General features: G+C 44.1%; 1 protein-coding gene across 8 annotated transcripts in view; it reads left to right on the plus strand.

Moving 5' to 3' along the window:
- PLXNA1 (plexin A1) overlaps positions 1–24667 on the plus strand; it is a 400969-nt gene that overhangs the window by 102734 nt on the left and 273568 nt on the right. For all 8 annotated transcript variants that reach the window (XM_066617858.1, XM_066617857.1, XM_066617855.1 and 5 more), the window contains exon 3: positions 14197–14379. In XM_066617858.1, the coding sequence (XP_066473955.1) occupies positions 14197–14379 (183 nt within the window). The remainder of the gene's footprint in view (positions 1–14196; positions 14380–24667) is intronic.

Genomic DNA, 24667 nt, shown 5'->3' on the forward strand with positions numbered 1-24667 from the left:
CTGGTGCTCCACTTATATTCACTTCTTCAACTAGCCATTCCTTTTGGGGGTCACCTACTTCACAGTTTTAAGAGTAATTGGTCTAGCCTTTGGTTTAGCAGTTTCCTCCACTGTTGGACAGAGGAAAATAAGGAAAACAGGTTACACGTGTGGTAACCTGTTTCAGAATGTGGTAGTGGACAATCCTCTGCACTGAGGTTTGCGGGTATGATTTGCCAAGTTCTTTTTTAAAAAGTCTGATTTAATTAGGATGTCACCCAATTTTTAAAAAAAAACTGAACTAATTAACAGTATGCGTTTTGATTGATAAATCTGCATAAATTTGTATGTAAATATAACAACTTTTTTGAAGGGAGGAACATTCTTATTTTAAATGATGCCAGCTTATATCACAGCAGGCACTGTGTAAGAAGAGGCATCCTTTCCTGCATGTATGTGTGGGTGGAAAGGGAACCTCTTTTAAGACATCACCAACCAACAATCTGCAGCTTGTGTAAATACTTGCATTTTTAACTTTTAAAAAAATGTTGCTAGATTAATTGCATTTTGATTCTGTTCAATCAAAAAGTTATTAATCAATTGATATAACTGATGAATTGACTGAATAGTGCAGCTTTCAAATAAATATTCCCAGAATTGCAAAGTTACATTTACAGCCCAATCCAGCCACCCCACCACACCCCTCCACTGATGCAGCAACTCCAAAATGGCTACCACTGATTCGGGGAGGCAGTTGCAGAGGCCTCCTCTGGGTAGGGAAACATTTGTTCCCCTACCCAGAGGTAATCCTCTGAAGTGTGGAGGGATCTACTTGGACTTGCATGAATGAATTTTCTGGTGCAGGTCTGTGTGGACCCAAACTGTGGGATTGGGTATGGAAAGGAGGCTAGGATTTGGCACCTGCCTAACCTACCCCTTCCCAGACAAAATCTCTCATCCTCTGCCTATTGCCTCCTTGGTCCACCTTCCCCCGTCCCTGATTCCTCCTCGTTCCACCCTCCATTTGCCTTGTCCCACTTTCCCCATCAACTTACCTGCCTTGGTAGGTTCAGGGAGATCCACTGGTGTATGCAGGAAGGCTCTGGCCTTCCCACCAGTACGGGTGTGTGAGCATGCTGTTGGGATTGTGCTGTAAGGCAGTTGGTGCTGGCAGAACTTCCACTTCACTTCCAAAACATTATCAGAATGTCAGCATTTAGTATATAACTGCAAAATTATGAAATGCAGGCTGCAATCCTAACCAACTTTCCAGCACTGACATAAGGACATTGCAACTCCGACGTAAGGGAACAAACATTGCCTTACCTTGAAGAGACCTCTGTGACTGCCCCCCAACTGCAGGATGCAGCACACGTCCCACTGGCACAGCTATGCCAGTGCTAGAAAGTTGGTTAGGATTGCGCCTAAGAAACGCCTAAGAAACGTTTATGTTGCCTGAGAAAGATTAGGCCAAGATTAGGCCTTAGGCAACGTTTGTGTTGCCTAAGAAAGATTGCGCCTAAGAAATGCAATTAGGCGTTAGGATCGTTCCTAAGAAATAATCCACCCACTCAGTGGCCCAAGATCTCTCGGTGTGATGCCTCTCTTGGTGCTGTGCCAATTTTTGCTCCTCTGACACTCTAGCCCACTTTCTCTCCTCCACACTTCTGCTTCGTTCTCCTCTTAATTTTCCAGTCCAGGAAGTGGGAAGAAGAGGAGGAGGATCAGTAGAGGGAAATGGGTGGACAGAGTTGGGAGCACTTCCGCCACTCTCCTGCCTAAGACAGTCGCTTCAGTTGGCTTCATGCATGGGCTGCCCCTGCACACATTAGGCTTGCCATGTGGAGGCTATTTTTAAATCACACCCATGTTGTGTGTATGTATGTGTGTATAACAGCTCAGATGAGCCTGAACCTAAACAGAAAAAGTACTACCTTTGTATTTTGTGGGATGTGGGGGGCATAGCTTAGTGGCAGAGAACATGCTTTGCATGCAGAAGATTTCAAATTCAGTTGGTGGCACCTTCTGTTCAAGAATCTCAGAAAGCAAGGTGGAGATAGACTTTTGCCAGAGACCCTGGAGAGCTGCTGCCAGACAGAGAAGACACTGCTGGGCTAAATGAACGTATGCTCAGTTAGACTCAGAGTCGGCATAAGGCAGCCTCATCTGATTATACGTGGCTGGCTCACCACATATTTCATTGATTTTCAACTCTGAAAAACAAATGGTTTTGCCACCTCCCCCCAAGTGCTGAGTGATTTAAAGCCACCTCCTTGTTATGGCTAAAAGGAGTATAAAAGCCCAGAAACAGATAGAAGCCTGCTGTCTAAACAAGTCCAGTTTGGCAGAGAAGCGCCAATATCAAGGGCAAATTCCACAAACACCAGCTAAATGCATGCATAGTGAGAAAATAGGTACCATACCTATTAAGTACATACAGTTAGAGAATGTGATTTAGCTAGCTGTAAGGTTGGACCCGCTGTGAGCTATAACAATTTTCCATGGCTATTGGCTGGAGAGTGAAGGCTTTTGTTAACTGAGCGGTGAATGCCTGCTTCAGCAAGCAGCGTGAGTGTGTGTGACCTCGTGCTTTGAAGATATACAATAGTGAGGAAAGAATTATTCACTCCATATGATATGACTGGCTCTGATGGACCAGTATGAGAATGTCATATTGCAGCCAGTGCCCTTTCCCCTCAAAAATGCCCCAAATCTGTTTTCTTCCCGCTAAATAGTCCAATTGGATCTGACCTGCGACTGGTGTGGCACCTGCCTGTGTCTCCCTAACGAGTCATTTTGCTGCTAACAAGCTAATTGCTGCCATAATTATTTATTGAGGTGGTGTCGGTGTTGCAAGGCAGGCGGGTGACAGGCACTCTTCCGCAGCCCGGGAATGCAGCTGTATTTGTCGCTTCCTAGAGAGTTTGTTGAGACAAAGCAGAGAGGAGTAAACACCATAAACATTTATGCTCTTGCATATTCAGCAGCAGATGAGGTTGAGGAAGCTGCAAATTGGAGCGTGGAACAAAGATTGCATCGACTGAGAGGTGCTGTCGGGGTTTAAATACCGTCCTTGGTTATGCTCCAGTCCGCCTGAGAGCTGAAGTTTCTTTTAACCCTTTTGCTTCTACTATGGTATGCATTTTCAGAGCCAAAAAAGAATGAAGACATAATACATAGGCCTTTCAGGGCAGGGGTCATGAGGCTAAGGTTAAAGGTGCACAACATGATGATGGGGGCCTCCTGTTCAATCAAAAGTGTATTATCTTTGTTAGTTCTCGGGCATGGCTGAGCTTCCACATCTCATGGAGCATATGGGCTGAATATCACCCTCAAGATTAATATACATTCTTCTTCATCCTTGTCAGGCCATATGTTTTACATAGAATTCCTACAATTTTAGGTATGAATTGCAAAATAAATAGGGCTAGATCTGACTTCTAAATGTACATTTATATCTGCACATTTAAAAATGAATCTACATACGTAAATATGCAATTGGGCAGGGTTCCGCCCCCCCCCAAGCTGAAAGAGGTGGCATCCTTGTCTTTAAGTAAAATGGTCCCCTTCTGTCAACTTTGTGAATTATTTCTTCGACCTAATTATTTGCTGCTTCCTCATCACAAACCTCTGTTAACGTGAGCTATGGGACTGAAGAACAGCTGAGCAAGCAAAAGGAATTGCAGCTGTGAATTGGTTCGCTGGGCCTCAGTAGGCTCTGTCAGCTTCCTGCTCTTTTAGTTGCTTTTCCCATCACCCTTTTTATTCAAGTGCAAAGGTAGTGGGAGGGGGTTTAGCTATTATTGTCTTTAAAAAAACAAACAAAAAATAATACAGTCCTCTACATTTGTAAGTCGCTTCTGAGCATTCACAGCGCTCACATAAATCTGTAATCCATAAATCCATTTCTAAACTAACAGTCTCCAAATGCTTAAAAATAATGATCCTTCTACCAGACTGAGAGGAATTTACAGTTGGAGATTTAATAGATGTATAAGTGTATTTTGTTCATTTGGTTTCTTTGCCATTTGGGAATTTATCAGGAAGGCTTTTTGAGTATTAGTTGTCAGTGATAAAGAGCTGTATATGTATTGTTGTGAATACTGCTAGGAAGGGTCTAATAATTTGATCACAAAGCTTTTGTTTTTAAAGCTTACAAGGAACCCTTCCTTGAGTTTCTCCCAGACAGATAGTGACAAGTAAACATGCTTCCTAGCCCACTGTCATATATGCCAGCTGTCCATGGAAGACACAAAGGTTGAAGGGTGAGAAATAGGGAAGCCAATCTTTGTAGTGTCCCTGTCATTGTTTTGGTGTCCTATGTGCTGTTTGGCTTTGGGCAAAGGTTTATACAAGAAGCCAGTCACGAAAGCTTCAGTACCAAGCATTTATTTGAAAGCTATATTTCAGGCTTAAACTATCCTGAAAATTTTCTTCAGGAATAGAGTTCTGCTTCCCCTCATATTCTTGCCTAGGTAGTATTTCTAGTATATAATAGATACATTTGGTATGAAGAATGGGAGTGTGGCGTTATTTCTTGGAAAATTCCACAGGCCTGAATCCTATTTTCTGGAAATTTTTGAAGCCCTGACAAGTTCTTACTGCAAATTAGGGAAGCTTTATAGCCCAGTTCCATGCATGTTTTGTCAGAAGTAAGTTCCACTGGGACTTACTCCCAGAAAATGCGTAGGATTGCAGTCAATGTAAATTGCAGGGCCTCCTATATGCTGGGGTTAACTTTTAGGGACTGGCACATGGTGATTTTATAAAGATTCACAATGTCAACACCTACTAGCGGTCATCTGCTAAAATTGAGTGTTGGAAGAGTTAGGACAGACAAAAGAAAATATTTCTTAGCATGTGGTTAGTCTGTGGAACTCCTTGCCACAGGATGCAGTGATGGCATCTGACTTAAAATCCCTTTAAAAGGGGATTGCACAAATTTCTGTAGGAAGAGTCCATCATCGGTTACAAGCCATGATGTGTATGTGCAACCTCCTGATTTTAGAAATGGGCTATGTCAGAATGCCAGATGCAAGGGAGAGCACCAGGATGCAGGTCTCTTGTTATCTGGTGTGCTCCCTGGGGCATTTGGTGGGCCACTGTGAGATACAGGAAGCTGGACTAGATGGGCCTATAACCTGATTCAGCAGGGCTGTTCCTAAGTTCTTAGAGTAGGAGTGTCAAACATAAGGCTTGTGGGCTGGATGCGGCTCATGGAAGCTCTTTATCAGGTCTATGTGATAACTGGGCTCTCCCAGCACTGTCCTTTCAGCAGTGCTGCTTCTGCTGCTGTTCTGGGAGGGAGAGATGGAAGGAGGCCTCAGAATGCAAAGAACACTATGGAGGAAGGCACAGACCATGAAGAGTGAGAGTGAGATGCTGCCTAGCTCAGGTGCTCTGCAAAGTGTTACTTGGTAAGAAGCAGCGCTGCTTAAAGGGCAGGCTATGTGATAAATGGGCTGTCCTGTATCTGGAAAATATTATCAAGATTTGCATATTTTATCTCCTATCACATGCAATTAATTAGTTCCTACATCAGAACCAAGTGCTAACTTTTGACCATCATCTGCTTAATGACATAACTTCCTGCTTAATGATGTCACTTCCGACCGTCAGCAGAGGGCTTGAATACTGTTTGGCCCGCTGTATGAGACCAGTTTGACACCTGACTAGAGAATTGTGCAGGCGCTCGCATGCGTGGTGTAGACCAGGTACTGCTGTGGCCGTGTTCTGTTCAAGTGTACCCACATGAGAAAGAGGAGAGAGTGAGGACTGTGTTGTTCGTGACATCTGCTAGTGAGTCCATCACTCTCAAGGTGGCTGTTTTTACAAATATGTGCATGCTGCACGTAGATTTGGGAGATGCTACTGGATATCATGACCAGACATTTCAGATAGCATGGTATCTGAAATGTCTGACCTCATGCTAGCTAAAGCTGCCCCTTAAAAACAAGCAAATACACAAACATAAACAAAACAAATTTCCAAGTCTCCAAACAGAAATGCCTGTGGATCCAGCTCTTTATTCCCTGGGAACTTGTGGATTTCTGAGTAATAATAATAATAATAACAACTTTATTTTTACCCCGCCTTTCCCCCCGAAGGGACTCAAGGCAGCTTACAACATATTAAAAACATAATTTAAAAACAAATAAAAACATATTAACACATCATAAAAAACAGCAGTCAGAGTAAAAAATAGGTAAAAAGAGCATAGAGCAGCAGCAAGTCATAAAAGAATCAGGCCTGTAAAAAATATTAAAAGATGTTAAAAAGATGTTAAAAGGCCGAGAACTCAGAAGGCTTGTTTAAACAGAAGGGTCTTCAGGCCTCGCCGAAAGGTCTCAAGAGAGGGAGCTATTCTTAAGTCAAGGGGAAGGGAGTTCCATAGTGTTGGTGCCACTACTGAGAAGGCCCTATTTCTTGCAGCCGCCCCACGTACCTCCCTAGGCGGCGGCACTTGTAAAAAGGCCTTCTCTGATGACCTAAGAGGACGAGCCGGATTGTACGGGAGTAGGCGATCTCTAAGATACCCTGGTCCAGAGCAGTATAGGGCTTTAAAGGTCAATACCAGCACCTTGAATTGGGCCCGGAAACGAATGGGCAGCCAATGCAGCCGCTGGAGAAGCGGACTGACAGAGTCGAACCGCCTACCTCCAGTAACCACACGGGCCGCCGCATTTTGCACTAGTTGCAGTTTCCAAACCGTCTTCAAGGGCAGCCCCACATAGAGCGCGTTACAGTAATCTAATCTGTTGGGCTCATCTCTTAACTGCGCTCATCTTGGCCCGGTGCTTTGTTCAGTGAACATTCACAGATGAGAGCTGATTGCTCTTTCATTTCCATACTGCTGTATTCTGCTGGAATTAGCAGATTTCAGTGTTTGGCACATGGCTGTTGCCCACTAAAGGCTTCCTGTATATTTAAGCTCACACGTTGCTGGTCATAGGGTTTATAGTACTTCAGTTATTTCTCAGTCTCCCCCCTCCTGTTTTCTCTTCATCCCCCAGACCCTGAAATTCATGGTCAGAGATTGCTGGACCAGAGGTTGTCATGGCAACAGCTCTTTTCCAGCTGAGGTGGAGATAGGAACAGATTTCACGGTTCAAGGCATTTCCCCATTCCTGACCCACTCCTCCCTCATTTCTTGTGGAATTTTCTCCCCATCTCCCTGTCATCCTCTCTTAATCCCAAAGCAGCTAGGCCTGCTTCGGAGTCCAAAGAGAGCACATAGAAGTACTGTGCAGAAATGTTAAATACATTGTGAAGTTTTAGTTCGGAACAGAAATGTTGCTGATGTACCGAGATGGGTCTGAGTGTTCGCAGACTCGGGGCACAATGCAGAGCCCTGGGTGGTGGCGCACACTTTTGCAAACGTGCTATAAGGCACATTTACGAGGCCTTACCGCGGGCCAGTGCCAGAGCTAGCCCAGCGCGAGGGCGTGCTGTGCCATCTCTGTCGCTGGGCCTGCATTCTGCCAGTTGGTGGTCGCCTGGACCATCCGTCGGCAGTGAGGTGAGTGAGGGTATGGGGGGAGACGGGGAGCAGGTGTTCTGGGGCAGGGGGAAGGTGGGGAGAAGGTGTGGCAGGGGAGGGAGCAGGGAGGGAGGGGGCGGGACTGGTGGAGCTCTGCTGTACTGGATCCAGAGCCCTGTGTGGGACCACGTGGTCCAACCCAGGGCTCTCTGATTGTGCGGCAGCTTCAGACTTGCCATAGAGTCAAGTAGCCCCATTGCAGGGCCGTTTCCCTTACCCAGGGGAAGAGGACGAAAATCCCCTTCTCCCCAGGAGCCACCACAGGCTGCCTGGTTGTGGGTTGGATGCCGCAGCAGCCATTTTGGCACTGCACTGCATGCCAGGCAGCTTAGGATTGGGCTGCCTGGCTGCAGTTCTGTCCACACTTGGACATCTTGGAGTAAGCCTCTTTGACTATAATAAGGGCTTACTTCTATATAGACATGCCTAGGATCTCATGGAATGATGGCGCTGAGGGTCTCTCTCAAGAAGGCAGAACAATAAATGTAGGAGGGTGCAGGAAAAGGCTATGGGTGAAAGAAATGAGTTCTCTAGACTCTGAGACCACTGCCTTTGGGTAAATTTCCCTTTTTCATTTAATAAATAGTCAGTGAACCTCAGTCCTGGTGACAAGTGCTAGCTTGGCAGTCAAGGCCTAAAATATAACATAGGAGGGCAAAACTATATTGCCCAACGTTTCTTTCTTGACTAAGAGGAGTGAATTGCTCAGGTTTTTTTTTTTCTGCTCAGCTTTGAAAATGGTGGCTTCAGGCTAATGTCAAACTGATGAGGAGGTGGTAGGAGGAGACTAGGATTCCAGTTTACACTGGTCACCAACCAGTTGTTTGGGAGCAAACGGCACAAGCCATTATTATTCTAAATTCCTACTGTGTTAGAATCAGTTCCCTAGAAATAAGACTGTATTACAGCTTGGGGCTGTGCATATCCTGCACTAGAAGCATCAACATTCATGCCAAAGAAACCCTAAACTTGTAACTAGAAAAACTGTTTCTGTGACATGTATTAATTATGCACATATGCATATATTTACTCATTGGTGTAACTTACCATTCTTCTGATAGCCATGCAGATGGACAACAGGTTGTGTAAGACACTGGAATCCCACTTCTTGACTACAGTACTGTAAATTTTCCTCTCTGTCTATTTGAATTCACCGAACATTCTACCCTCAGCTTTCCTTAAGTTTGTCTTGACATACTTAAGTTCTAGGAACAACAACCTGGAGAGTCAGGGTGGTGTAGCAGTTTGGGAGGTGAACTTAAACCTGGAAGATCCAGGCTGAAATTCCTTCTCAGCCATGAAGCTTCTTGGGTGACCTTGGGCCAGTCACTTTCTCTCAGCCTCACCTCACAGGGTTGTTGTGAGACAAAAGGAGGGGAGCAGCTGTGTATACCGCCCTGAGCTTTTTGGAGGAAGGGCGGTATAAAAATGTGGAAAATAAAGATCATTGGAGACTGAGGGCTCCTCAAGGGCTGGATTGGGAGTCCCCGAGGGCTGCAAATGGCCCCCAGGCCAGGGTTTGGGCACCCCTGGTATAGGCCATTAATTAGGGGAAACAGAAGCCCTATTCAGGTGTTTTTCTGTGGAGAGCAAACATGTGAGGGCTTTCCTGGAGTACACTTGGCTTAGCCGCCCCCCCACCCCCATCAGTGATGTATGTTTAGCCCTATCCTCTCGGTTCCAAGGTTGCAATCATAGGGAGCCAGCACAATCATAGGGAGCCAGCCAGCACATTTAGAGCCAGCACAAATAAATTCTTGAATATGAAGAGAGTGGGGCTAGGGTTAAGTACATGTGACATTGATGGGGGAGGGAAGGGCCTAAATAGTATGCCTCTGGGAAGTCCTCATGCTTTAGTGCTCAACCAGTGCCATTACTGATTTACAGCCCAAACCTATCCACACTTTCCTGGGAATAAGCCCCATTGACTTTAATGGGATTTACTTCTGAGTAGACATGCATAGGATTGGGCTGTTAGCTACCACTAATGATCAAATCAATGACCTGAGGTACAGCTGTGGTTTTGCTATCGTTCTGTGGTTAGTGTAGGGCTAGGTGATAAGGCAAGGCAAAGAAAAGTTAGAAACAGATCTTCAGCTATTTTCTATTTCTTCTTGCCCTCGATTAGTTGATATGTTGATGCTGCTACATCATTGCACGAAGAGTTAGGTAAGGATTGGGCTGTTCATTGTCTTACTTAGAGGGTTGTTATGAGAATTCCACCAAGATAATACATGTGAAACTCACACTAAGAAATCAGTAAGTAAATGCTATTTTTTATAGTTTCAGTGGAAGATGTTCAGATCACTCAGGTTCCATCTCTAATCTGAGTCTTGACACTGGAGCATTTATTTTGTCTTTGGGTACAAATATGGCCTCCACTTTAACAGGAAATGGCCAGGTCGGAAGTCTTTCAGCTGCAAAGCCCCAAGCAAGAACCATTCACCTTTTGTCATTTCATCAGTGCAGTAGCAAGGGCTTGAATCAGGGAGAATTACTGTTTGAAAACAGTGTTATTTATATTATTCAGAAGTAAGCCTGTTGTGTTCAGTAAGATTTAGGCTGTACTCCTATCTTACTTACCGGAAACAAACACCTCTAAGAATTACTGCGACCCACCAGGGGAACCAGAAACAGACCATTCCCCCCCCCCTTAAGGAGAGGAATCATGGCACCACGGAGACCTAGGGACATCCTAACCTACCTGGGGGTGTCCTGCAGCCTTCTGGAGGGTCCTGTGACCCTCTTTGTCGGTGCAATGAGCTCTGATCGTGAACTGCAAGTAAGCTTTGGTAGCAGATTAGAGCTCAGTACAGCCATGTGGAGGGTTGCAGAGGTGGCTGCAAGCCTGCAGGACCCTCCAGGATGCTGCAAGACACTCCCAGGTATGTTAGGATGTCCTTGGTTACCCACGGTGCCACAATGACTGTGGCGCTGTGAGGACCACCACTCTGTTCCCGTCCCTGCAACAACTTAGTGTGATCCCAAAGTCTGATTAGGACTGCTGCTCTATTCTTTTTGGCAATTGGAGGCACTGACAGGCACAGTGGCTTATGGCCATTATTGCAACTCTTTTCACTTCCTCTCATTTGAAAAGCTCTTGCTGACTCTGCAAATGCTAGAGAATGTTTAACAAACAAGGCTGCTGTCTGATACTAGCAGAGCAGATATGGGTCAGTTTCTGCTGCCAAGGGTACTCTGCCAATCTCTTTGCTGATTGGTTGTAGTCCAAATGAACTAGAAGGATCAGTACCACAGCAATTGTGCTGTACAAACAGCAGTGGTGGTGCTATCTCATGGTGCTAAATAGCACCTCTTCCTTTAAGGTACTTTGTCTTATTCCACTCCCTTTTAGCACTATTGTTGGTTGATTAGCATCTGTCTGAAAGCACTCTGAGGTATGTATATTCTGTGTTTTCCTCTGACCAGTTATAGGAAAGATTGTTCCTGCTGGGGCATAATAGTCCCTTGACAGAGCTAGTTAAATATGTAAAGATGTTTCTGGTTGAAATATTTGTCTTCTTCAGAAGGACTTTCAGGTAAATTGATATCTGCCTTAAAATTGTCCATACACCCTCAGCAGTATTTTGGCACTGATGGCTGATTTGGAGTTATTAATTCACCTTTTTTCATGTAGAGACCACAATTTCTCTGTAAACATATATGAAATGTAGGTCATGACATGCTTCCACTTACCAGTATGGCACCAGTATGATGACCAGTCCTTAGTTGTCTCCATTACATTTTCAGGGTATTTGAGAGGCTAAAAATACTCTCTCAGAAATTATGATACAGATACCTCTCTCCTCCCCTTAGTGCCTCTCTGTTGTGTGAATGGGATCCACTTCATCCCATCCATGGTGGATTGCATCTGTCTCTGGGATAGTAACATCCGTGCCGACATAAGGCCCAGCAGTCTAGGAAAGTATGTGGGAAACACCATATCCACTTGAAACTGCTGAGAGAGGACTGTATATGGGCAGATTCTGTAGCTTGCATGTGTGTGTCTGCAGCTTACAAGCACATTCCTCATACAGCCAATGCAATACAACATTCCCTATTTAGGAGTGACCTGGGGGAGAATTGGAAACCGCACAGGTGTGGAATTATGCAGTATCATTCCCCTTGGGCCCTGTAGCACAGATGCTAAGAGCTGTACACTGAATCCTTGGGACTGATGTAAGCCAATAAGGAGAATTCCTCAAGTGGTGTTAATGAAAATATGTGCATGGAAACTTCAACTTTGCTAAGCCAGCTGCTAGCCAAAGGATTGTGGCCCAAGCAAAAAGGCAGGCAAATACTTAAATATGCTTAACATTTGTATAATACTATATACATCTCTCTGTATGGTTTTAAAGTAATTGCATGTAGGCACTGGGTAGCTGGCATTGGGGAGGGGGGGAGAGAGAGAACGAGACCATTTCTCTCATCTTGTCTAGGATCATCTTTTTCTGGACTCCTCTGTATGTGCACATAGAACTTTTAAACATCATCATTATTAATTGAAAATATGGAAACTGATTTGCTTAAAACATTTTCTATGTAGAGCCTATTAGCCAAACCAGTACTATCTACAGTACCTTGTAGTTATTTCAATGGTTGGCTCAGATTTTCATAGTTACCTTTCTTTTCCTATATTCCTTTCCACTGATTAGGCTGTATAAATATTCCTTCTCTTAGTTTCCCTGTAAATTGCTGAAGAAAGCAACAAACTGTTCAGACTGCATCCTTTTAAAATGCTGCTTCTGATGAATGGACTATATTGCTGCTTGTGCTAATTCTTTGTTCTTTACATGCTTTGTTCAATTAATGACTCCCTAAGAGAGAGTGCTGACCCACATATATTTGCCAGCCTTAAGGCATGGCTGGCCCATCCATGAAACTGACTGAAGTGGTTGCTTCAGGTATCAGGATGACAGGGGTCACCCACCTCTGTCCACCCACTCATCTGCACTGCTCCGCCTTCTCCTCCTGCTCTCTGGATTAGACAAGAAAGAGAGATGGAGTGAAATAAAACATGTGATGGAGAGGAATGATTCTCTTCTCCGTTGCACTTCCTTTTCTGCTCCATTTCCCCTCTTCCTTTGCACCACCATGTAAAGGGGGCAGCATTTGGCATATCTCCTCAGGTACTAGAATGTCTTAGGCCAGCCCTGTCACAAAGGAGGGACTGTATGCCAGTGGTAGAGCACCTTCTTTGCATGCAGAAGGTTCCAGTTTGAATCACTGGCACCTTCAGGTTGGACTGGGAAAGACCCCTGTCCGATACCTTGGAGAACCACTGTTAGTCAATGTAGCCTGCCTGAGCTAGCTGGACCAATGGTCTGACTCATTGTTGGGTGGTTCATATATTTACAATGAACATTTTCCCATAAGACTAACAGTGCAATCCTATGCATGTCTACTCAGAAGTCCCATTATGTTCCGCAGGGCTTACTCCCTGGAAGGTGTGGGTATGATTGCAGCTGAAACTGATGAAGCAGAAATGACTTGTATGATATTGTTCTGGATTAATCAGATTCCCATTCTGGGTCCAATGCAGTAGACCAGTGGTTCCCAACCTGGGGTACATGTACCCCCAGGGGTACTTGCCAGGACCTTTAGGGGTACTGGAAAAAGAATTGAATAATGGGGCGGAAAAAGGCAAGCTGCACCTGCTGAAATTCTCTCTTCTATACACTTGTTAAAGGTCCAGCATCCCTAAAGTTGAAAGTTTGATCACCCCTGGCCTAGACTGAGAATTAGGCTAACCAGGCAAGAGAAGAGGGTGTTTGGCAAAATAGATTCCTACTATGCAGCATTATTTTCTGAGGCCACTCCTGAAAGAAAGATAGCTTTAAACATTACATTAGGAAGAGGTACCAGTTAAAAATGTAACTTGTATCCTCTTCTGACCTGTGATGTACGAGGCCGATAGGCTTTTGTTTTTCTGTGGATGCCACAGAAACATGCTGTGGAGAACTAGGACCAATTGTTATCTACAAAATATATTCACAGTATGAATGCAGTTAAAATGCACATATGCACAAGCAACATTTCACATGTTATAGGCTAGAAGCCAGCATGTGGTAAATTTTACCTTGTCTACTCCCTTCTGCTATAATGTGAGAAGCAGCCTGTAGCTGCTATATCTCAGAAGCAATTTATTACTGTAGGCTGCTGATTTTTACAGTAAAAACTTAAGTAGAACCGACTATCTTCTTGATGCAAACTATTTAATTCCTTCACATTGATCATTCATTCCCACACTTGGCAATCAACTCCCATTTCCCACTCTTCTAAAAAGACTTTGAAAGTAGAAATTTGAATAAATGGGGAAAACTTTGCTTAGATTTTTGTGATATGTGCACTATATTTTGGTTATATGTGTATAATCCAAGGAATTTGGATGTATCATTCCATCTCTGTCTTTAAGAAACAGAGATGGAGTGATACAGTGTGTGAACCTCTTGGGATGTGTTTGGAAGATATGGGAAAGTATGGTAAGTTCTTAGGAATGAAGTCTTCTTTGTCCCCTGGAACTTCCCTGCTGGTTTCCAAATAAGCCACCAAAATATGCTCTAGAAAGTCAGCAGTAATGCTGTTGTTGCAAATTCAAACCCTCTTCTCATCTGCAATCATTGACACAGACAGCTAATCTCTGCCTTTTCTCTTCCCCATCCCTTTCTCTTCTACAGCCTCTGCAAATTGATGACAATTTCTGTGGGCAGGATTTTAATCAGCCATTGGGTGGAACAGTCACCATTGAAGGTGTGCCGCTCTTTGTGGACAAGGAAGATGGCATGACATCAGTAGCTGCTTATGACTACCGTGGGCACACTGTGGTCTTTGCTGGTACACGGAGTGGCAAGATCAAAAAGGTAGGTGAACATTTTAACTATTGCTGTCATTTGCAGTGCATTTAGCCATTGCTGTGGATTTGTAGGGCTACCTTAAGGGAGCAAGGCACCCTGTGCCTCGGTTGTGTTGTGATAAAAGTCAGAGATGAAGCTGGTGGAATGGAAGAGACAGAGATTGTTTTTCACTTTCTTCATGACTTTTGAGGCTATTTCTGAATGGGAACATTTGACCTTGAACAACTTCAACCTGCTTTTCTAGTATCTCTTCCATGTAAGTGTTCTTTCAGCAGAAATAGCGCCCTTCGCCCAGCTCCCCTAGGACAGTGATAGTTTTAAATGCAGTTTAGTATTGCAAGTACGCATCTTTCTTTCTACCATTGCATGCTTTTGTTAGTACCATATCATACCATGCTTTTCTTCATGTCTTGAGGGCTGTTCAGCAAGTCTTTTATGATAAATAGCAAATAGATGATCCATGAAATATGTTTTGAAGACCTGTAGAAGGCTGGTTTCCTTCTTTTAACAGAAGGTTTGACTGTCTCAGAGGTTGTCTCAGAAGGTTTGACTGTCTCAGAAGGTTTGACTGTCTCAGGCCACTATTTCTGCTGTGCCTAACTTTGCCATGAAGTTGCATTGCTGTTTTCTTTCTCATATTTGCAGTACTGTCAAACCATTTTTTGCCTATACTGCATTGAATAGGCATGTTTTTGGATGTCCCTGAAGGCAGTGGCTCTTCTCTGTCAGCGAGAGCTAAAGAACTGTCATAACTGTGCATGAACAAAGATCTGAGCTGGAGGCTATAGAGTATCCTGGTATGAATGATTTAAACCATCTGTAGGCCAAAGTCCACAACGTGGCGGGAACTCATGCTCCCCCCAGCTACACAAAAGCCTCTTGTTGGTGGTGATTAGCAAATGACTGTATTCCTTTTCCTCAATATATCCAAAGGGCAGGGATTTCCTGTTATCATAACATCATTCCTATAATTACAGCTGGATATTCCCTGTGTAAACACAGTCTGCATTAAATGCATCTTCAACCAGGCAAAGTTGTATTTAGGGCCCTAACAGAACCCTGCAGGAACCACCCAACCTAGTAGAGAGCACCTCTTAAACCAGTACGTTCTGATACTACATTCTGAACTGAGGAATGGTCTGAATTTTGAGTTGCTTTGCCTTTGATCTCTTCCCCCCTAGTTAAACTGCAAATTTTCAAAGATTATAGGTATTTGCTAGAACAGAATCTGTTTTAGATCCTTGTGACTATGAATGCAGAGGGGAAGGCGTACAGTGCCTTACAAAGCTGTCCTATGCATAATAACTTAGAAGCAAGTCCCACAGTGTTTTCTATAGGGGTTGTTCTCATGACAGTGTGCATAGGATTGCAGCATAGGATTCTATGTATGCATGGAAGTGTTGGCACTGAACGTATTAGGGCACAATCCTAACCAACTTTCCAGCACCAAGGTAAGGGCAATGTAACTGCAAGGTAAGGGAACAAACATTCCCTGACCTTGAGGAGGCCTCCTTGTCTGCCACCCAACTGCAGGATGCAGCACAAACCCCATTGGCACAGCTATGCCAGTGCTGGAAAGTTGGTTCGGATTTGGGCCTTACTCATATGGACAGATTAAGTAGCAAATGGAGGATGTAATAGGTGCATGTGTGCATTTCTGCAAATTGGCTTGTGCTTGTCCAGCTGGCAGAGGGTCACAAGCTATGCAGCAACAATAGACCCAGGTTTATCACTGTATGCACTTGATAGCAGTCCCACTCTGATGTGGAAGCTGTTGATAGATATGTTTGCACAAACATATTTGGCACAACCAACTTTAAATTTTTAGGTATATGCTTAAAAACGTAATGCGTGAGAAGTGGCTGTTCAGGAAACCAGTTCAGAAATGGGCTGGCCAGCACACTACATTATGAATGTGACCCAGGAACTCTGCTCTGTTGTTGAAGATTGGATCCTGTCAGTGCAATGTGCAGTTACATGTTCGTTATTCTTTCACCATTCTGTGGCTTTATTATTAGAAAATGAAACGGAGATAGTCACTCATACAAGTTCCTGTCACAGACCTAGCAAGAGAGAGAACCTGGTGTTTGTCTCCCTGTTTCTCAGAGAATGGAATGACTGAGAATCCCTTTATATCCCAGTGCACATAGTGATGGAACGTTCTGTACACTGAACTTGCTCTGTCTCTCTTTCCTTGAGAGATATCTGTCTGTGAGCAGTGTTTTTCTACCTCAGAGGGACTGGTATTTACTTCTATCCCTGGTGATCTGAGAATAAGCAAGACGCTGATTTCTAGTTCAGTGGATTTGGAATGCAGTGACTGGCACAAGGCCAAGCTGAAGATCATTCTCAGAGATGCGGTTATGACATTATAGACCCCATGAAAGTAGAGAAGGGTCACTTTGTTTATTGGGGGTGCTAAACAGAGTTTCTCTCATACAGCTTTGTCTCTAGCCTTCTCTCTAACCTACAGCACAGTCTAGAGAGATTGTGAGTCCCCAAGGTAGTGTTGTAGTATTACAGATACGCAGGTGTTGAGTCCAAGAAGAACAAGCTATGCTGAGCCCCTTATCAGCTATCTCTGCTTACTAGTATTAGAATGGGGGCAGAAACTTCTTTCCCAGTCTTTGGGGTTTTAGATGCTTAGCAGAGAAGACTGGGGAGAGAAACACACAATATTTAGAGAGGGATGATAGAAAGGAGAGAGAGAGAAGGGTGTGTGTGTATGTTTGTATGTTAAAAAGAAAGCAGTTCTTTAATTATGATTTTTCTGTTAATGTTCAGCTGATGATAGACAGTGGTTTTTAAGACAGTTAAAAGTGGCATCAGTGTCCACAGCATCTTGTATCTTGTTAAACAGGTTTTTGCAGATTTTTGAAACAGTGCAAAACCCTGCAAAGCCTGTTTACCAGCCATTCTTCTCTTGCTCTGGCACAGTGGCTTTGCTTCTGTATCAGACACAAAATCACAACAAATGAAGATGTGTATCCATATCTGAATAGAGAACACAAACAAGGAGGTAGTTTGAAGACCGGTTTCAACAGGAGTTGTCATTCAAAGATGACTCTGGATCCTTGATTTGAATTTCCAGAGTGTGGTATTACTATCAGGGTTAACACAGAGCAGCTATGAGAAAGAGTGGCTGTGCTTCTGCCAAGCCTTAGCCCGTTCATTATTTGTAATGACTTGAGTTTGAGGAGCTCAGGGTTGCTTCACTTACATTCCTACATGAAATAATCTCTGAGTAGGAATGTATGAATGCAGTCTCTAAGAAACTGAGGCCCAAATCTTAACCAACTTTCTAGCACTGACATAGCTGTGCCAGTGGGACATGTGCTGCATCCTGCAGTTGGGTGGGAATCACTGAGACCTCCTCAAAGTAAGGGAATGTTTGTTCCCTTACTTGGGAGTTGCATTGCCCTTAGTGCTGGAAAGTGGGTTTGGATGGGGCCCTAAGTGTGACAAATTTTTTTTCCCCATTGCAAATGGCTTAGGCAGCTGTGGATTATTTCTGTGTAGGAAAAGTGAAATTTATGGAGCTGCCCTTGCTGCATCTTAGGAACACTAGGAAATAAAAAGGCTTCTCCATAGCAATTTGTTTATCAATCACATTTTTAGACTTCCCTTCTCAGGGTGGTATACATAGTGCCTACCCTCTTTTTATCCTAACCACAACCCTGTGAGGTAGGTGAGGCTGAGAGATAGTGACTGGCCCATCACCCAGGAAGCCTCATGGCTGAGCAGGCATTGGAACTTGGATCTTCCAGGTCTAAGTCCAACTCCCTAAACATTATACCGGTGGTTCCCAAATTGTGAGCTGTGGCTCCCCCATCAGCCAGGAGAGCTGCAGAATCCTTGCAAAATACCTGCTGCCCTATACAATGTATAGGATTATATCTCTAATGGGGAGCTACAGCCGGTGGCCCAGTAGATCAAGGGAGCTGCCAGTCAAAAATGTTTGGGAACCACTGCACTATACAACATTTTCTGTGTTGTTTATAAAGGGAAATTGGAGTACTAAGAAGAGACAGGGCGAAGTACACGGCAGCATTGCAATTCTTTGGTTGGTACCATGAACTATTTTAAGAATTTATATCCTGTATTTCATTCCAAATAAACCAAAGTGATTTACAAAATTAAAAACAATTAACAATAAATTGCCTGTGCCAGGGGTTCTCAAACTCTCAAGGTAAGTCTTGGCAGAGGTGTGAGGAATGCAGCGAAGGGGAGGGAGGAATGCAGTGTCATAATCCCCAGGATTGTGCTGCTTTCGGAGGGCAGGGACTCTCTTTTCAGAAGCCTCTGCAGGGCTCCCCAAGCTGCAGAGACTGGGAAAAGAACAATCGTGACCCACTTCTGGTTTTGCAATCACAAACTGGGTTGCAATTTTTTTTTCAGTCTCTGCAGTTTGAGGGGCCCTAAGGGGCTCCCTGCACCCCAGGGACCTGCTGCTGCCCTGTGTAAGTAAAAGACAGCCCCTGCTCCCCGAAAGCAGCACAAGCCTGGGGATCATGTTGCCACATTCTCCCCTCTCCTGCGCCTCAAAGAAATATAGGCAGAAATCCTCAGGCTGGGCTATTGTGATGCTCCAGTTTGAGAACCTCTGACCTAAGTGTTCTCAACTCCCTTACTCAAACAGTTCGATCAGGTTTTTTGTTCACTATCTAAAACTTTTCATCTCCTTTTGGGCACTGTCATCTGTTCTTGATTTTTGATACTTCCTGTCTTCTTTCCGATCAGAAGAGGCACCGGAATGGCTGGCGGCTTCTAGTTCAAATGGATTGTGAGAGATTTCATGTTGTCAGGGGTTTGGTCCTACTGCCACAAAGGCCAAGAAAAGACATAGGCAGATTTTCATCCTTTTTTGATCAATATGAAGTGACTGGTGTTTTGTTTCTACCAGTCTCTCTTTTTCTTAAGTCTCTCCCAGACTGAAGGCTTTAAATAGTTCTCTGCTGGTGCAGTTGTGGATATACGAATGCAAAGGAAGTGTGGGAGGAGGATTGATGAAACCATTGAGACTGTGTGTTACGCATCCAGTTATTTATCCCTGGTGATTGCTGATGATTGCTTTTTGTCTGGCAGATTTCTCCCTGAAATGGTAGTTCCCTCCTTCCCCCTTATACCATACTTGCTACATTCTGCCTCTTCATGTAACTTCTCCCACTTGTTCTTGCTTCCTGCCAGTGTGATTACCTTCCTTGCAGGGAAGCAAATGGCCAGTAAAGGAACATGAAAACTTCCTTTTGTTCTATTAAGGGGCCCCAGGGTAGCAGGTTGGTAGAGGATGGAAAAATATGGTTAGTTGCATCTCACATTAGGCACTTCAGATGTGCCTGGCACTGTACAGTAAGTAGTTCACATAGAACTGTACAGTTGTTCACATAGTATAGTAGTTCATATAAAAATGATTCCTGTTTCCTGATAACTTTTCAGTTGTATTCAGCAGGGAACAACAATATGTAAGCATACCAGGACTACCTTTCAAGTTACAGCAGAACTTGATTAGGGATTTACCCTCTTGAAGTTTGAGAGTGTGTGTATGTGTATGGGCCCAATCCTATCCAATTTTCCTGTGCTGGTGCAGTTGTGCCAGTTGGGCGTACACTGCATCCTTTGGTGGAGGGGCAGTCGGGGCCTCTTCAAGGTATAGGAACATGTGTTCTCTTACCCAGGGGCTGCATTGTGGCTACGCCGGAGCTGGAAAGTTGGATAGAATTGGGCCCTGTATCCCCTATGGTGTGCAGTACTAAACAAGAGTTTCAACTGGCTCTACAAAATTGGACCCCACTTTAAGGTATCAGTCCTTAAAAATATTCAAGCATCTGGCCATAAAAAGTGTGAGGCACAAAAGGAACTGATGCTTTGCTATCAGGTAGGGTGGCAAGTTAACTACATTTCCAGCCTCATCAGAACTTGATGAGGGATTAGCCCCACTGAAGAGTGCATACGTGCGTGCGTGCATATGTGTGTAAATGTCTCTGTCCCCTGCTTTAACCTTGAAGTACTGATGTAGATGGAACTCATGGGTTGACATTGAGTGCACAGTTTCTTTCAGTGATGGCTGTCTGGCTGAGCTTGGGAGAAGGAATAAATGCTGTCTCAGCAGTTACATGATACTCCTAGGGAGTTCTGTGCAATCAGACCCTTCATTTGGCTGTCTCTGCAGCTATTGTAGGAAGACAATTCTTCCAACCTGCCTTCCTCCTTTCTCTCCACGGCTAGAAGTGCAGGGAAGGTAAGAAGGGGCCTTTTGAACTGGAGACTTGCATGTATTGATAGATAACGGGTTTTCGAGACAGAGGGAGTAGCATTTACTGTTATGGACAGGGTAAAGGCATTCTGGTAGAACTTTTGAGAGAGACAAGACCAAGAATTGCAGGGGATTTGCAAGCTGGAGAAGACTGAGAGGATCTGGAAGGAACCTGCATGGTTTTCCTAATTGGTTATATTCACCCTGGTTGATTTTAATATCCAAGCTTGTTGCTAGTTAGTGGGATATACAAAAATACTCAAACACTTACATATATTAATTTAAATAAGTGAACCTAGGCCATTTTATTTAGCAGGGATGCCCAAACCCCTGCCCTGGGGCCATTTGTGGCCCTTGAGGACTCCCAGTCCGGCCCACAGGGAGCCCCCAGTCTCCAATGAGCCTCTGACCCTCCGGAGACTTGCTGGAGCCCACACTGGCCTGATGCAACTGCTCTCAGCATGACAGCCAACTGTTTGACCTCTCGCGTGAGCTGTGGGACGAGGGCTCCCTCCACTGCTTGCTGTTTCACATCTGTGTTGTAGCAGCAGCAAAGGAAAGGCCGACCTTGCTTTGTACAAGGCCTATAGGTCTTGAGCTATTGCAAGACCGTCATTCATTCATGTAAGTTCCATCTCTAATATATTAATTTATGTGAATTTATTCAAATTTGAAATGAAAATTAATTCTTTTTTCCCCCGACCCCTGACACAGTGTCGGAGAGCTGATGTGGCCCTCATGCCAAAAAGTTTAGACACCCCTGTTCTTTTGTAACAAATAGTAGTCCTAGAAGAAGTATAAGGGACAAGGAATAGTTATATTCAGTGGAGGGTTTCTATAGGGCTGCAGTGCTGATGGACACTTGGCACACTGCGCTGTAGGAATAGCAGGAATTGTGAGGCAGAAACCTAGCCTTGCATGCAGCTCACACAGTACCCGTCTGCATTGCTTCTGTCTCCTGGCAGGGTTGTTAATCCTTTCACTTTTAAAGCTTGTGCCAGTGTTTCCCTTTGTCACCTTGGCAAAAGACTGAGCCTGGCAGTACTGGGCCTAAAATTCTCTTTCCCTTCTCCTATTTCTGTGCTCTTCTCAAAGGAGTTGGAAAAGATGCAGTCCTTGAGAAGGAATGTAGGAACCGGAGGAAAGGGTGCAACTCCAGTGCACTCAGTAAATATTGGGGCCTTGGTTCACTCATATTTTTCCTTGACAGTCACCTACTGAATAATCAGAATGGAAAACTACTTTGAACTTTCCAGGGTCCTGTGCCTTAAGGCAATTTGCTTCTTGTATCTGGGTTGTCATATTGCAGGGTTATGGCTTAGCAGGGCGTCTCCCTTCCAATGGTAACTCTGCAAAATGAGAGTTCTGCCTGCTCCAGAAAGGCTGGGGTGGGGCACTGTACAGGAGCGAGATTGGGTGGAAACATCCACAGCTACATCCCCCTTTGTGGCTTCAGGGCTTTTAAAGAGACAGAAGAGTTCTTCAGCTATTAGCTAGCAAATTTCATGCCTTTGGTGGTGGAAATATTTTGAGGTGGCAGATGTCCCTTGGTCTCTGGTAATCACCAGTATTAGGTGGTCATTAAATGATGGGGCTTGTTTGGATTTCAGAGGTATTGAGTCCAACCTCTGGCCCTGGCTCAGGAGCCCCCTCAGTATAGGCACAAGTATTTTGGGGACTTTGGATTTATTGGTTTGTAGTTTATGGATCTTCTTTAAACACATTGTGACACAAAGAAAAAAATTTAATGAGCTTAGACGAGTCAGCATACCAAAGAAGAATGGAAAAACTAAGAAATATATTAGATTTTAGTCTGGTAAATTAGGATTCACCGGAGCTCATCCCCAGAACGTTTTTTTTAAAATGTTAGACATTTGATAATAAAGAAGAGAGTGTCTTTCCCCTCATTAAGTAGCCACACCTTTCTACTGAATGAAGCCTTTCAGCATCCCAGCCATGCCATGGCTCATTTATCTTGCAGAAACACAGAAGTACAGGGAAAACTGTTGTGTTAGCAAATCCATGGATGCCTCTGTAGCACATCTGTACCCCTCCACAGCCTGTGTTGCCTGATACAAGAGTGTTGCTTCCTTCCTAAGTATGTGCAGAGTTTGTGCAATAGCAGAGACCAAAAGAGGAAGCAAGACAAGCCTTCTCTAGAAAAAGATGGGCTTAACGGCAATTCTGAGCTCATGTCCTTCTGCTGTAATCAGGGCCCCTCTTTCAGAGTTGGAGACCTCCATGGATAGCAGCCTTCTCTCTCCATGCTGTCCTGCCCTCTTGCATTTGTCTAGGGTGCCAGATGCAAACAGAGAGTTCCTTTGTCCCATGGAGGGACAGCACAGGCTTGGCCCTGTATGCAATGCCTCCATAGACATGCCTTAAACAGTTGCTTCTCAGAAGATGGTCTTCCAGCCAGCACCTGTTGCAGCTGTAGCCTCGCCCCTGACCTGCCCCTCCTCATCCTGTTGCTTCTGTTATCCCCCCTCCTTCTCTGTAGCCCTTATGCCTCTTCCTGTCTTTACACTGGGAGGTGGATTGTTCTAACTGCTCTTCTAATTTTGTTTGCAATTTAACATTAGGGAGGATAGGGAGGTTATTCTGGGATTCAGAATGCCCTCCCCCTGCTTCCCTCTCTTTGCAGCTCTTGACAGAAAGGCTTTTTCAGAAAGTCTCATATATGTATATTTCTAGTAACAACTTAACACTAATAGAACCTATGTTAAAATCTTTAATGTTCGGTTTCTTTAATGCTGGTTTAATCACGCACATTTTTAGACAAGTGACACTTAAAACATTATGACACCAATGGACTGGAAATTTCCACAAGCAAAAAAATTTCATCCACTTCACTGCCTGTCTCCCTGTGGTCCTTAATAAGCAGGATTTCATTATGTAAAAATGTTACAAAAGAAGCTATCTATTTCTTTTTGAAATTAAAAAAAAACTCTGTTGGATATTTAGGCGCTTTACTTAAAAAAACTCATTTCTGGGGTCTCAGTCTTGACCTCAAGAGTATAGATGTGAAGTAATCTTTCCTATTGGTTTTTTCTGCCAGTTAGATCTGTAGTTGTATCCTCTCCCCCTCCCCTGGTTCCTTTAAAGGTTAAATTACTTTTATAAACTGATACTCTTTGTGTCGTTTACATTGCTGCAATGTTATATAAATACCTGTACTACTACTACTACTACTACTACTACTACTACTACTACTACTACTACTACTAAACAGCCACTGGGTAGATGGGACTCGTCAGCCTGGGAAGGCAGCTCATCTGAGAAAAGGAAAACTCTGATCCCAAACCTCCACTGCCTTGTGGCTACATCCAGTTATGGAAAAGGCTTCAGGAGTCAACCTTGAGGCAATATCCGGAGCCGGAGTCCCTGAGGCAGTTCATGGCTGAACACAGTCACGTTCTGGCAACTCCTGCGACGCCGCTGGAACCAACCGTATTGGCCTCTGCCTTTCCATTGGACCATTTCAGTGATGTGGAGAGGGGGGATTTGCTGCATGGGTAACAGCCTATCCTCCATACCTACTTTACTCAGGCTTCACGCACTGGAGAGGACACTGTTCCAGAACCACCATTCAGAGCGTGACACCATAGTCTTCCAAGACTGAAGGATGTCAACAATACTACTACTACTACTACTACTACTACTACTACTACTACTACTACTACAATGCATGGGTTTCCTCGTATTTTATTGCATGGGGTTAATCTGATAGTTTTAAAATACACATTTTCCTTTGAAAAGGTCATTTCATTTTCTTCATTTCTTCCCTCCCAGTCTTGTATATGGTAGCCACAGAAGTTTTATGAATTTTCAAACAATCCTTTTAATTAATCAAATGATGCTGAATTAGGAAAGAGCAAAGTGAAACTTCTTAAAACCATATCAGGGCCCAGTAGAAATGCATCAGGATTGTTGAAAGCATGTTTTGAAGCCATTTGAATAAAAATATCTTCAACACTTTATTTGCCTTTAAGAAACCACTAAGAATGCAGGAGATGCAATCTCTCAGTTAGACCTTTATGA

Source organism: Tiliqua scincoides, chromosome 2 (genome assembly GCF_035046505.1).
Source record: "Tiliqua scincoides isolate rTilSci1 chromosome 2, rTilSci1.hap2, whole genome shotgun sequence".
Taxonomy (NCBI): domain Eukaryota; kingdom Metazoa; phylum Chordata; class Lepidosauria; order Squamata; family Scincidae; genus Tiliqua; species Tiliqua scincoides.